The sequence below is a fragment of the Penicillium manginii genome (assembly GCF_028828005.1).
Source record: "Penicillium manginii strain IBT 31320 chromosome Unknown utg000008l:1.0-3226943.0:1.0-3228205.0, whole genome shotgun sequence".
NCBI classification, from domain to species: Eukaryota; Fungi; Ascomycota; class Eurotiomycetes; order Eurotiales; family Aspergillaceae; genus Penicillium; species Penicillium manginii.
In genome coordinates, this window is record NW_026643109.1 from 2800015 (window position 1) to 2814899 (window position 14885).

Below are 14885 nucleotides of genomic sequence, written 5' to 3' on the forward strand. Positions count from 1 at the left end.
GTGATATGATCCATGAAAAAGTGGTATATATGTGGGGAAATAAGTTTCTCGAAATACTGCGTGGGCCGAGAAGGCAGGTGGATCAATCGAAGTACGAGCCTGAATTGTAGATTATGGACGCCCTCCACAAAGATATGGGCCAAGTAAAGTTAGTCAAATAATTAATTAACTATGGGCTGAATGAATGACCAATTTACAATTCGTTCTGGACAAATTTCGGGTTCGGTAGGTACACCGGCAACCGAATTACCACCGGCCTCGTTCCATCCGGCAGATTTTGAAACTGATAGTGGGTCAGCATTTCCTTGTGCATTCTAATAATGGATTTTCTTTATGACCTTCATACCAGTTCAGAAGATATATAAATACCTTACTGTAATATATAACTAGTACCGAGAAGTGCAAATTTCTCTATCCCCGCGTGCAAAACCCAATTTTTTGGGCCCCCAAGGTTCCCCAATGATATACTTTCCAGCCTTTTACTGCTTTTGCAATCACGCGTCATTGCAGTATGCTTGTCCTCAATGTAACATGCCGCGGCGGTGGCCTCGTCTACGGGTAAGCCTAGCCCAAAAGGCCCAGTGCCTTTCCCATCAGCACCTAGTTGTACCTACCATGGACCGGAAGCTAGGACGGAAATCAAGCTAATTGTTCGATTGCCCGCCGCTCAGGGATCGAGGGGGTGCATGTGGTCTTGTGTGCCCTGCGATTGGTGACTGCCTTGAAGGGGCATTGGTGTCAATTTCGGTGGCAAAAGACCAGTCGCGTAACAATGGAGGGACGCACAGGCTGACCAAACCATCGGCAAACTAATCACAAGTGATTTTTCCTGCTTGAATGCCTAATTTGTTCATTGCGAAAGCTCTCCGCACTGTATTTGGGGCCCAGAAGTATATCGGATCTAAAATTCATTCTAATTTACTTCTTTACCCCAGAGCACTTTCATTACTCTGTTTTTGTCACCTAGAGTAAGGCTATGTTTCAACTGCGATGGCTAGCTCGCTACACATCCGGGTTACGAATGCCTATGATGGCATGTCCCGCACATTTTATCCCGTGGTTGTTATTGGAGCGGGGGCATCAGGTATCGCAGCAGGGTGTCGACTGAAGCAGAAATGCGGTTGCGATCAATTTCGAATCTTCGACCGTCAGTCTGGCATTGGAGGTAGGTGCACGTGACAAACATAACTTTGAGCAAGAACTGGACTCATTTGGAGGAAACAGGGACATGGTGGAGCAACCGGTATCCTGGTGTGGTAAGTCTCCTTCTCCGCTCAATTGACTGTGCTGGATGCCGATATTCTTTCTAGGCTTGTGATGTGTAAGCAAGTTGATGGCTGTCCGCGAATATGAAAGCTGAAAGATGACGTTCGATAGACCGGCATTGTTTTACTCTTTCTCCTTTGCACCAAACTATCTGTCCCGAACTATCTTCCCATCCGGTCGTGACTATGTCGACTATCTGTACAATGTGGTAGAACGAGTTGGAATCGCAGATAAAATCCAGCTTAACATGGAAGTCACGTCTGCGGAATGGATTGAGGAGGATTCCGAATGGGAGCTACAGCTCTACCGGGTACATGGTCAAGAGCCATGGAGCGGAAATTCGAAAGTTGAGCGGCCAGTCGAAACCATTCGGGCCAAGGTGGTGATTAACGCTGTGGGCATTCTGGTCGAGCCAACTGAGTGGCCTCCCGGTGTTGCGGGGCGCGATGCCTATCACGGAGAACTGATACACTCGGCGCGCTGGCCCGAGAAGGTAAACTTGGATGGGAAAGATGTCGTACTTGTCGGTTCTGGCTGTAGTGCAGCCCAGATCGCTCCGGCCCTACTCCAAACCAACGTCAAATCATTATCTCAGGTCATGCGGACGCCACCGTGGCTTGTGCCGCGTGTGGAGGAACCCGGTGGACGAGAAGCCTATGCCAAGTGGGCACCACGCATATACAATGCTATACCAGGACTCGGCTTTACGGTTCGAATGTTACTCTGTGCTGTATCTGAGCTACTGTGGTACACAGCATTTCAGCGGCCGAACGGATCCCTGAGGCAACGTGAGGAGGCATCGTCCCTGGCTCACATGCGAGCACTGACTCCCACCGCATACCACAATCAACTAACGCCCAAATACCGGATGGGGTGTAAGCGCCGAATCTATGACAATGACTGGCTGCATGGGATGCACGATCCGCGTTTCTTGCTCGAATCGCGGCACTGGCGCAGCGCAGCCGACACCTCGATCACCGTTGGCGATAAGGACAACACCAAGACCTACCGTGCTGATGTGCTTATCCTCGCGACAGGGTTTGAGGCCACTAAGTTTCTACACCCAATCTCCGTCCTTGGACGACATGGTCTCTCCTTGCACGGGCTGTGGAATACTCGTGGCAGCCCGCATGCTTATCTCGGAACAGCCGTGGATGGATTCCCCAATTTCTTCCTTATTCTAGGGCCGAACACGTTTGCCGGTCATACGTCAGTCATGATGGCGATTGAAAATAGTGTTGATCATACAATGCGCATGATTACTCCCATTTTGAACGGCGAAGTTGCGAGTATTGAGCCCAAAACCGTTACTGTTCAGATCTGGTTGGCGGGTATCCGGCGCGATATGGCCACTACGGTATTTGCTAGCTGCCAGAGTTGGTATAACGGTGGAGGTGGACCTAACTCTGTGATGTATCCGTATGTGTCTCTCATTACCTCTAAGCACTGAAAAACTGTGACGTGATACTAACCCTACGTAGTCGCTCGCAGTTGGATTTCTATCTGCGATGTCGATTCCCCTGGCTGTCCAACTGGGACCGTGTTTTAACCCCTCGAGGCCGACAACAACAGTTGTTGCGTCAGGTAAAAACGGCGGTGGTAATGGGGACGCTGATTTTTACCCTGTTCTTCTACCGGTGGATGTGGAATTATGCGGTTGATAACGGGAGTGTGGATAGAGTGGCAAATATTGCAATAAGTCTACCTTGAATTTGTCGCCAAAACAGTGCAGCAGAGCCGGGGATGGGTTCTTTAATCTGCTCCGAAGATGTAATAGGAGCTATCCAAGAACATATCACTCTCTGTTGGGGTGATGCAGAATATATATCTACATATGAATCTCTTAGCTAGGGCGAGCTATGAAATTCTACCGGTAAAGTCTCGTGCAGTTCCTACCAGTCCGAGTACAGTCGGACATCAGAAATCTGTGTTACGCATCTTGCTGTACTAGCATTCCTTTTCATCAGACCTGTTTTACCACATGGTTCCTGGTGCTTCGCTTCCTTTCTTGGAACAGATGGATTTGGTTAGTTGTGTCCATTTCGAGAAATAGTGTCGCTTGGCTTCTGCAGGAACCAAAAAATCCCGGATCAGGCCTGGTCCGGGATATATATCAGATCCCAGGAACCAGGCCTCTTTTCCTAACTCAGGAAATCTGGGACTTCTATGAAAAGATGGTGCTGACTAGGCCTATCTGTCGATTGAAGTGGAGAATACGTTACTGCCAGCAGCTGGATGATTCAGCGCATACCCGATCTCCTACCTGTTTCGTATAGTAATCGGAGTATTCTCGGAGTAGCAGCCCTGTAACACGCTAAACAACCCCTGAAATATGGCCTTCTGAGCAGTGGCCTGCAGATAGCTCTTCAGACAATCAATCAATTGCTGAATGGTACAATTGGCCCTTATGAGTACTAGTCGATACCGATATCCGACAATCCGACATCATACTCAGTGACCCACTTTCCCTTGTGTTTTGTACAGTAATTTAGTATATTTGGCATTACGGTTGTCGTAACACCGTGTACTCTAGCCATGCATGGGGTATTTCAACCTGCCCCATAACATTCGTTCTTTCTTCAATCAATCAACCTTTGCATTCAAGATTGTTTCCGCTTGCTACAATTCCTCGACCTCATTCGCCTATTAGGATTACTAGCCATTACTGTCGCAGCTTGCTCCGACAACTTCTAAATTGCACTGCTTTGGTGGTTGAATTGTATTGTGATCCGATTGGGTAGCGGACCCTCGCTCTGCGAGGGTCCGTAAATATGTAATATTTGTAAGGGGCCGGTTAAGTGTAATCTGGTTCTGTAAAAGCTAATACAGTGGCCGTTCATTATTATTTGGAACTCAGTACCTCCAATTCTTACCGCCTTTAACACCGCTTACATGAAATATCTCTCTGCCACCTCACATACACGTCAACTTCCTGGCGTTAGGTCTGGAAATTTCCAGCAGGGAAATCCCTCTAGGTTTTCCTAGTGAGACTCCCTCAACTGGCAAGCCTTGCCTAAACCTTAACCAAAAATATTGCAAGCAATGTCTCCGATCTTACCAATGGCTTCGCCATACGCATTCTCGACAGTGCCCAGAGCTTTGTCAACCAGTGGCTTAACATCATTACAGAGGAGAGCACCAAGGTCGAATTTCGGAGCGTCGAGGCTGAGAGAAACAGTGATTTGGCCCTTCTCCTTTCCTTCGATATCGAGCATGACCGCCTTGACCTGACTAGGGCAGCTCCAGTAATTGGTAGTCTTGAATTTTGGGCCCTTGCAAGCGGCAGGGTTCTTCTCGCATTCCGGGCCAGATAGTCCTGGGCCGGACTGAGTTTGGACTTTGTCCACCTTGGCCGCAGCGTCGCCAGCCGCAGCGATCGCTTCTATCACTACTTTGAGTCAGTATGCTTATTTAATTCTGATTTGGACTTCAGAAGACACTAACAACCGTTCCTCTCCTTCCAGTCCCATTCCCCCCACGCGTTGTCGTAGTCACCATCGGCCTTGACAGTGAGTTTACCCTGTTCTTGTTGCGCATACGTTCCACCGGAGGTGTAGATCGTGACATCGTAGGTGTACGAATTACCAGGGACGCAGGCGGATCTCTCGCAGAAACGGTAGGCTTGTTGGTAAGCGTAGTGTGGGCTCGAGGCGCCGACGCTAACCATATCAGTGGATAGATAGACATCAAATCGACCACCAGCGTCACGACTATGGTGCTTCCATCCCTGGGCTTCAGGAAGAGCAAGTGTAGGGTTGGCCGCAAATGCAGCGACCAACATGGCCATAACAGCAGTCGAGTACATTTTCACTGTAAAGTGGCGATGAAAATGGGAAAAGATTAAGAATCTTTATCAAACAGGTATCTCTGCTTGAGACAAAAATAGAGATTGATATGAGGAAGTAGAAGCTGAGTAGCCAAGTTATGATCCTGATGATGGTTTCTGTTGAAAGTGTGAGGATATTGACGCCTCTAAATATTCCTTGACCAAATAGCTTTCATTGTCATAACGTATACAATCCGTTATATCAGGGGCTACAACAAGCGATGATGCTACTTCATTCGACCTAGACTTACAAATGCCGTATTGGGGGTGATCTTCACTGACCCTGAATACTAATCCAAGCACAATATCTAAAATGAGACATTCTGTGTCTCCACTCCTGGGCGTCACATCTTAGCGGTGGAGTTATATCTTGGCGGTAGAGTAGCAGCCGTGCGATTGTTGTTTCTGATTGGTTGGCCCCCGGCGCATGGTAATTTCTTTTGGGCGCCACGCTCTTAGGAACCAAGAAAGGTAAGCGGAGGAAGGGAAATCAGAAGACCTAGGTGGGTGATCTCTAGCGTGGAGGACGCGGCGAGGCCCATGCCAAGAGAGACGGAGCGGAGTCGAGGCTTAAAGAGAATTGGAGGACAAGAGATGCCCAGCTGAAGGGGAAAGAGAGGTAGCCGTCTGGATGGGGGTTGAACAGTGAAACAGTGAAACGGAGTCATGGTAATTTACCGATTGGCGTACGGCCAAGGAGTACAGTACATAGTGGCAGGTGCTTGTTGATAATTACGGGCGTGTCTCGTATGAGTGGCAACCTTAATGTAATCTTTGCCACCCGTCTCCGTCCACAGAATCGCTAATAATGAATAAAATGACACTTGCATGTGGAAGAAGATGTAAAGCCCTTGTCGATTCTTTGCCAAATTTGCTGATTCACGGAAATCGCTTCTCCTTCCTATTCTAGGAAAGCGGAGCCGTTCTAGATGGGCTTAGGCCTCGCCAAACGCGGGTTCGGGGCGGGTTTTCATTTTTCCAACCCGCCCACGGGTAACCCATCGCGGGTTTTGCATTTCACAAACCCGCCCGTGGGTTTTTGGAAAATGTTCGCGGGTACCCAAATTACCCATCAAAATACATAATTGATGCACAATATGTGATTAGTCAGTGTGTGTATTTTTGGTAATCTATTTTGGTACCGATTTAATATTGGAAATACAATCAGATAAGATATAACATCGGCTCCGAAATATATATATTGATAACGGACAGTAACTGCACCATGTTTCGGTCCGAATGTCTCCCACCCTATATCATCAAATGCTACAACGGGATACCCCAAACGTAAACTTAGCCTAGTCAGGCAAATGTCTTTTATGTTAAGACCATTACTCGATCTAGATATAAAAGCTGCTTAGACACCAATAAACGCGTTCCTGGGGTCGTTCACAGTCGCGCGGGTTTTGGGTACCCGTGGGTTGACGCGACCCAGAAAACGCGCCGGAAAAAAAAAGATGCAATCTACAAGGCTATATTATCTCTCACTAGACAACACCGTGTTAGATTTGAAGGCTGAACCTCGATGACATTGAAGACAGAAAAATGTCATCGCTATTAACTGATCGATCTTTGAGTCCCTTAGCCTCTATTGAACCGTCATCCGATTCCTTTCTGGACTCCGATTTCCAATCCTCGGTATGAAAATTGAGATTCTGCACTATAGAATTCCTTTCACCCTCCCCCCCAACTCGAGCGAACATGCTAAGAGACCACGTAGCCTGATAGGGAGCTCCGGCGAAGCATTGATGCATCCAGCCAACCACCCCCGCCGATTCTAAAGCGCGTAGGACCGAACCGCAAAAAGAACTGGATCTTGTACGAATCAGAGAACTCGATGGAATTTCTGATCTAGTGGGCCAAAACGGAATACGGACAAGTGCTGAATAGTGAGGGCCGGTCAAGAATCAAGTGGTCGATAGAGTCGCATTATGCTGAAGTTTGGAGACGCTTCGACCAAGTTGCCGACATCTTGACTGGTCGACCCAAGGTGATTTGCAGGACTTGTTTGACTTTGCTAGACCACCCGCAACATAAGAAGCACGGGACAAGCGCAATGGGAAAACACCAGAAATCCAAGTCTTGTCGACAGGGCCAGAAAAGAACCTACCGTCAGACACTCGCAACAAACTCCATTCAGAAAGCTTTCCTAGGGGCTTCGTCCAATTGCAAGAAATTCACTACATTGCAGCTTGAAGAAAGGTTACTGAAGACGATAGCCATTTTACGATTGCCTTTCCAGACTATTGAAAATCCCGAGTTCCAAGCCCTGCTCAATTTGGTTCACTCTGGCCCAGGAGAATTAGAAATTCCTTCGGCAAAGACTCTGCGACGTCGCTTACGTGACTCTGTTGCAGCCCAACAAGAGACTCAATTACGAGACTTGCCCGAAGATGCGAAAGTTTCTCTTGCACTGGATTGCTGGACTAGCCCTTTTCAGCAAGCATTTATGGCAATTACAGTATACTTCATCGACAAAGATTGGAACTATCGTGAAATGCTTCTTGGGTTTGAGCCTCTACACGGAGCTCACAGTGGGGTCAATCTGAACGAAGTGCTTCTTCAGGTGCTTAAGGACAGACGACTTCTGGATCGGATCTTCAGTGTGACTACAGACAATGCAACAAACAACGAGACTCTCATCCGGGCCTTGCAGGAGTCACTTCTTTCGAGCGGTGCCATTAGTACGAGGGAATCCATTGTACGCGTTCCATGTATGGCCCATGTGATTCAGCTTTGCCTGAAGCAACTACTAGGCCATATCAGAGCCGCTCCAAAGAATAAAGAAGTGAGAAGGTTTTGGTCTGACACCCAAGCTGTCTGCCTAAGAGATTCCCTAGAGCATGGCGATGTGGCGCATACTCTCGCAAAGGTATGTTTGACCCGGAAAATGACCACAGGAATTTTTGTTAAAGATTTTCTTCTCCTTATGATAGATCCGGTCTTTTGCCGTCTTTGTGAATGCAAGCCCACAACGACGAGATGCATTTCTATGTCTTCAATCGGGTGGAACTCGGCTTTTCCCCCTCCACGACGTACAGACCCGCTGGAACTCTACTTTTTTGATGCTCCGAAGAGCGCGCCGGCTCAGGAACACCATTGATAAATACTGCCGAGACCATGAATATAGCCAATTCAAAGTCACCGATACCGAGTGGCGGCAAATCGACTACCTGGTCAATATAACAAGGCCGTTCTTCAAATTTACCATGGCTCTGATGAAGACCAAAGATGTGACTATCCATAGTGTCTTTCTCGTGTACAGGAAGCTTCTGGAACACATCGAACGCTCAAACCGGAAGCTGAGAAAGAAAACCACACCCTGGAAAAAAGATATGTACGGTGCCATGCTCATGGCAAAGCAAAAGCTAAAAGATTATTACGAGAAGACCTATCGTGACCATGGATTTCTCTACGGTACAGCGGCTTTGCTTGCTCCTCAGTATAAGCTTTGTGCTTTTGATGATACAGAGTATTCGCAGTGCATTGGCGAGACTTCAAAAAGATATTGTGAATATCTGCGATCATCTTTTGCACAGTATCAACAAAGAAACCCAGAGATGCTATTCCGTGCTGTACAACGCCCTTCGTTACAAGCCTCGGAGTTAGAACGGCTTCTTGAACCAACACACGCGGTAGAAACAAGCGAAGGAGTCGGGTATGACGAGGTTGATCGTTATCTCCACGAGTGTAAGTATATCTGGCTCAATCGATCTGAAAGACCGTTAACGTTCCCAGCGACTACCTCAATACCACCGCGTGTATACTGGAGAGAGAATGAGAGTAAATTCCCCGTGCTTTCGCGGCTAGCTCGCGATTTGCTCTCAGTTCCAGCCACTGGCGCAGGAGTTGAAAGGCTGTTCAATAGTGCCCGGGATATTTGCCATTATCGCCGGGGATCTCTGAATGAGACTACGATACAAGACTTGATGATGTACATGTGCTCTGAGAAATTCACCCTGGAGAGCCAGCAATCGAGTCTGTTGGATCATAGGATGGCGGAAGGGGAGGACCAGGAAAATCTCGAAGAAAATGAGGCAAACAAGGAAACCGAAGATGAGAATGCAGCTATCAGCGATATAGACGAGAGTGATCTAGTCGAAGATACCGATATGAGCCCCACTGTTCAGAGTGTTCTGGGATTTGAAAGCACCGCCTCACAGGAGCTTCCTTCTCACAGTCGACCGCAAGATGTGACGATGACGGCTATTCGTCCAGATCCAGAGAGCGATGATGAAGATTTGTTGCCACCTCCAGTTACGCATCTGGGAGAGAGATATCAAAAAAGATCATCAGGGAGGATGACAGTGCCTTCAAGCCGACTTGAAGGCTATGAGCTGTATTAGTTAGTCTCCTCTAGTCCTATAGTTTGATGTAATCTCTTAATATAACCACTCATCCCAAGATATAGACCTTTATGTAAAGCGAGGTTGTGATTATGTTATGGTTGGGACTTTTAGAGAAGCGCAGGTTGAATCTATTCTACTCATACCGGGGCAATACGTTGATCTAAACGAATAATTTAGCATAATTTTGTGCTAGCTGACAAATCCTTCCCCTTTTGGAGTCATGGGTAATTTGGGTACCCGTATGGGTCGCGGGTTGGGTTTTCAAAAAACAAACCCGCCCACGGGTCTGCTGACTAAGACCCGCCCCGACCCGTGGGGCGGGTTTTCGTGGGCGGGTTCGGGTTTTGGGGCGGGTCTGGCGAGGCCTAGATGGGCTTATATCACGTGATGATCGCCCCAATACCTAGGTAACGCGTGCAAGGCTGTCATTAATACTTGTCGGAGCAAGCTGCGACAGTAATGGCTAGTAATCCTAATAGGCGAATGAGGTCAAGATCGAGCATTCTGAGTTGTGATCGTTCTTAGGAACTAGTTCATCCCACTAGAAGACACAATAATAGGCACATCTTAACTTGACGATTAGACCTGGCTAGAACCCGCGGGTACCCTCCACGACCCTGACCCTCACCTCCCCATGCGGAGGGTCAGGGTCCGAGACCTGGACCCGCGGGGAGGGTCAGCCCCAGGCCGACCCTCATGAGGGTTACCCGCGGGGACCCTGAGGGTCGTCAAACATAACAAACAGGTAAAAGACGTGACTGGGCGTCAATTGCATAAATTATGTAGAAACAAGCTGTATTTCATTGTAATTGTAAACTAAAAACTTCATCATTGTATAGCCTTACAGGAGGATACACTCCTTATTGCATCCATAGGTTCATCCTCGAATAGGGGTTTAATTTTTGAATGGTTTACATTACATCTATAGCATAGTGTCTAGTCATAGTTCTAACAAGCCAAGAGTCAAACTATATACCCATCCAGTAGTCTCGACTTCTTCCGTATCCTACCTGATACACGATGCTGCGTATTAGGGAAGGATAATAATAGGTTCTCCTCCGGGTTCACAAATCCATCGGCATCAGAATCTTCCTCATCACCAGAAGTGACCGCAGGCCGCTTTCCAGCGGCAACCGCTGAGAGTGGCGGTACGTTTGGGGTTGTTTGCATAATTGATACAGCAGCCGGTGTATCAAGACGCAACTCAATATCCTCCTCCTCGTCATCACTGATAGCCTCGAAGGTATGTGTCTGGACATCAAGTGCTTCTGCCGAAGCTGCTATCTCATGGTCTAAGAGATACTCTTGGAGAATCAGCCGCTGCTCCTCCTCAATATCAAATTTTGTTGTACACATGTACAACATAATATCACGAATAGTCTCTGGATTCAACGACCCCCGGCGGTAGTGGCATACATCCCGAGCAGAGTTAAACAGACGCTCAACTCCGGCACCAGTTGCTGGAATTGACATGATATCACGGGCAATGCTTGCAAGAACAGGGAACTCTCTCTGATGATCTTTCCAGAAGATCCGAACAGATCCTTTAATAGTATCTAATCAGGTGAGGTTAGTTATATGATTCATCACATAGGCTTATTTACTTACCACTCTGGAGATATTTGGTGAGCTCGTCGTACTGTGGAGCAATTGATCGTGGTGAAGAATCACCGTCAAGGGCCCTCTCTAGCTCCGATTCAGTTATTAATAACTGGCTATTAGGCTGTATCATATCTGATGGTACACGTTGGCTATATCTCTCGAAAAGAGACTGAAGACTCTTGCGGTATTCTTTTCTATAGTCCTTTCCTATCTCAGGATCTAGGTCCCAATCACCTGTTGAAAAGAACTCCATCTTACTTGATGGCGCTAAGATCGTCCCAATTGCATAAAGATTACCTTCGATATCATCTGTCTCGCCGTAGTATTTCTTCAGTTTCTCCTTCGCAGCCTCAAGGGAGGAAAGCATCAGCTGTTTCCAGTGAACTTTCTTTCGACGAAGCTGACGAATTGATCTTTCAAGATGATCAAAAAGCTTGTTATAAATCCTAAAGATAAGGTGGATACTCGAGTCTTTAGTACGACAAACTAGCATAGTAAGCGTAAAAAAGGGCTGGAGAATACAAAGTAGATAGTCAATCTGCCGCCACCCCTCAATACTCAATGCAAAATGGGTTTGGGTGTAGTCCTTGCAGTACTTGTCGAATATGTCATGAAGTCTTTTCGCCCGCCGAAGCATCAGAAATGTCGAATTCCATCGTGTACGGACATCCTGGATTGGGAGAAGCCTTATCCCAGCATTATTAGATTGAAGATTCAAGAAGGCTTCTTTGCGTTGAGGGCTTCCGTTGATATAAACTGCAAGGCCGCGAACCTATAAGGATTATTATCGTTATTGGATTATGATTCGTAAATAGAAGCTTTAAGCTTACCTTATTTAGAGTATCGGCGATCTCATGTTTCTGCTGGCGTGCACGAAGTGAATGTACACGATCTTCAGACCATTCCGTCTCGGTGTTGTTATTCTTCGGGGCGGCCTTAATTTTACCAAGTAAATCAGTTAGACTCAATTGAATAACATGCGCAAGGCAGGGCACTTGGACAATTGTAGAATCTGTCTCTTGCTGTAGCGTCTTAGTCGAATCATTCACCGCTGCGATAAGTGTCTTATTATTAGACGCATTATCAGTTGTCACCGCCAGTATACGGTCAGCGATCTGGTGCTTCTCTAGGATCTGGAGAACAACCCTACCGAGGTTCACTCCAGTATGAGATCCAGATATTGGCTCAAACCCAAGGAGAACCTCGCGATACTCCCATTCCTGGTCTAGGAAGTATCCTGTGATAGCCATGAATGCTTGCTGGAATGGAGAAGTCCAACAGTCAAGCGCAATCGACATTCTTGCACTAGATGGAAGCCGTTGTAGTGTCTCCTGTTGATGTTCTATAACAAAATCCTGAAGGCGCTCACGAATCACCTTTCTTGATGGAACACTTGGTAGTGTGGGTGCTAGCCGTGCGTAGGAAAGGAGGTCGTGGAATTCTTGATGTTCGACAAATAGGAAGGGTAAATGCGATACAGTGATCAGGTTTAGGATCTTCTGCTCCCATATTTGCTGGGTAAAGGTAGGCGCTGGTCTTCTCTCAGCCTAAATAATAGTGAAAATAGTATTAGTATTGATATTAAATATAGGCTGGTTCAAATATACCGCGTCACTAAGTAGTTGCTGGATATTACCCTTCTTCGGTATTCGCTGTCGGCACCTTAGCCCATCGAGATGTTTCTGCATCGATGAGGTTCCAGTATGGTTGGTAGTTGGGTGCTCAAGAATTGTACGGCACCGTTTGCATATAACGCCTGGCTTCCCATCTTTGGTATTTGCAACTTGTTGAAACCCTTTCCAGCACTCTGCACGACGGTTCACATCCCAGTTGATCCGCTTCTTCTTACCAAAGTCGGTTTCAAGCCACCACTGAATAAATTCTGCGGTCATTGTAGTTGTAAAGACAACGTACTCGTTGATACGGTCTGGTTTGATTCGTGTAAGAGTGTCTGGGGCCTGAGGTGCCACGCGCGATCGATGGGTTGGAAGGTCTGGAAGGTCTGGAACTGATCCAAACTGACTTTCGGATAGTAGTTGACTCTGGCTTTCGCGTTGGGATAGGGAATCGTTAGGAACAAGGTATTGTAGCGTGTCTAATTGCACCCCATCGAAGCTAGATGATGCGTAGACATCGGAGAGCTGCGACATGACAGATTTAGTAACTAGAAGATAGTACTATGACTGAGGAAGAAGAGAGTGAGGAACTTACTGTTTAATTTGTAGAAAAAGATACGCAAGATTCTTGGGGCATCCGTTCATCCCTGTTCTATATGCTAGAATTGATCTATCATCTTTTGTTTCCACATAGCTAGATCTGATTGGCTAGCATAATAAACGAACCTCAATGAACCTCAAATAGACCCTCGCTTACCCGCAGCGACCCTCAAATAGACCCTCGCTTACCCGCAGCGACCCTCAAGGGGACCCTCACTACCCGCATCGACCCTCAAAAGAGACCCTCAAGTTGAGAAAAAGTCTTGATCAGAACGACCAAGTCCAATAATTGCAATCTTTGAACCGGATTTACAACATATTTAGATTATTTGTCCTGAATTCTTGAAGAAAAAGTAATAGAAGAAGATATAACAGCTCAAATGATGTAAAAATGAGGTTATTTGAACCACGTTTTTATAGCTTTCTTAAAAAACAGTGGTTCTACAAATGAAGATACACATAGGTTACACTATCTGCAATATATATATTTACAACTTTACATGCATTTTTGTCGACAACCGCCACTGACCACCCCCTATATCGATATCATCAAATATTACTTGTAATCTGTGGGTGACCATGTCTACGGTTTACTTTTACATGAATATTTATTTATAATTCGCTATATTGATGGAGTATTCAGTAAAATATCTACAAATTGACGGAACAGCTATAAAAAACATAGATGAATCATCAATTTTATGCAACCGAAAGAGGTAAGGCGTCGAAAATTTATGCAAATGCGGGTCGTTGAGGGTCGCCGAGGGTCCGCATACTGAACCTCAACGATCCTCAGGGTAGGTTGAGGGTCGGAAGGTTGGAACCTCCCCTCAAGAGGGGAGGTTCGAGGTTCTGGGGTAGGGACCCATGCGGAGGGTCGTAGCCAGGTCTATTGACGATGAACCCAACCACGAGCTATTGTTGCACTACTGATCCTAAATCCAGGTTTCGATATACTCTGATTCGGCTCCAGGCCTGCAGCTCAAATGAAGGGTCCAGCCAATGTGGATTGCGGACTAGCGGCAACTTCCGGTCATAATTGATATCCGAGAGAAATTTCTCCTTAAATATCCACTTACTCTATTCGTCAATCAAATTTTCAAAATAGGTCTTTTCTGTTTTACTCCTTAGGATATCGAGGGTCCATGTGCTGCTCACTACATAGTGGGCCCAGACATTGTTGGGCCCACTGATGGTATGGGACTGAAAGATGCACCTTCTGTTTGTCGCCTATGCTTTGAAATCTGGGTCCACTCTCTAGACGGCGAAAGCCAAAAGGGAAACAGCGGGCAAGGTATATACCAAGCTCTGTATTTTGTGCGAATCAGATGTTAGCCGAGCAAGCCTAGGGCGCAGGGGTGAACCGGTATGCCAGTAGTTATAAAATGCATTTTCCAAATCAAGGAATGCAACTCAGCTGCCGCGACCAGTACTGAGCACTCGAACTCGACTTACAACAACCACGTCCATGTAGATCTGAAATTAGTACTGCACCCATGCTTTGAAACCCTGGTATTCAGAATCTTTAAATTTTATTTTCTTAAATAGAATATCCATAGAGTTGTGATCGGTTGAATCTGATCATTTTTTATGCTGAAGTGCTTATCTAAGTATACACTAAACCCT

General features: G+C 46.6%; 4 protein-coding genes across 4 annotated transcripts; 2 read left to right on the plus strand and 2 right to left on the minus strand.

The window, feature by feature from the left end:
• Positions 1 to 990: 990 nt before the first annotated feature.
• N7533_011649 (flavin-containing monooxygenase) lies at positions 991 to 2976 on the plus strand (the record flags this gene model as incomplete). Its single annotated transcript, XM_057108299.1, has 5 exons — positions 991 to 1165; positions 1225 to 1256; positions 1311 to 1321; positions 1378 to 2685; positions 2748 to 2976. The coding sequence occupies 5 exons, from the start codon at positions 991 to 993 to the stop codon at positions 2974 to 2976; spliced, it is 1755 nt and encodes a 584-aa protein (XP_056955677.1).
• Positions 2977 to 4286: 1310 nt separating this feature from the next.
• N7533_011650 (uncharacterized protein) lies at positions 4287 to 5071 on the minus strand (the record flags this gene model as incomplete). The annotated part of the gene is made up of 2 exons (XM_057108300.1): positions 4287 to 4657; positions 4711 to 5071. 2 exons carry the CDS (start codon positions 5069 to 5071, stop codon positions 4287 to 4289), a joined length of 732 nt encoding a protein of 243 aa, XP_056955678.1.
• A 1566-nt stretch (positions 5072 to 6637) lies between these two features.
• N7533_011651 (uncharacterized protein) lies at positions 6638 to 9438 on the plus strand (the record flags this gene model as incomplete). Its single annotated transcript, XM_057108301.1, has 5 exons — positions 6638 to 6730; positions 6813 to 6910; positions 6983 to 7964; positions 8029 to 8782; positions 8831 to 9438. 5 exons carry the CDS (start codon positions 6638 to 6640, stop codon positions 9436 to 9438), a joined length of 2535 nt encoding a protein of 844 aa, XP_056955679.1.
• Positions 9439 to 10381: 943 nt separating this feature from the next.
• On the minus strand, positions 10382 to 13193 carry N7533_011652 (uncharacterized protein; the record flags this gene model as incomplete). The annotated part of the gene is made up of 5 exons (XM_057108302.1): positions 10382 to 10389; positions 10452 to 10997; positions 11050 to 11815; positions 11874 to 12590; positions 12651 to 13193. The coding sequence occupies 5 exons, from the start codon at positions 13191 to 13193 to the stop codon at positions 10382 to 10384; spliced, it is 2580 nt and encodes an 859-aa protein (XP_056955680.1).
• Positions 13194 to 14885: the final 1692 nt, after the last annotated feature.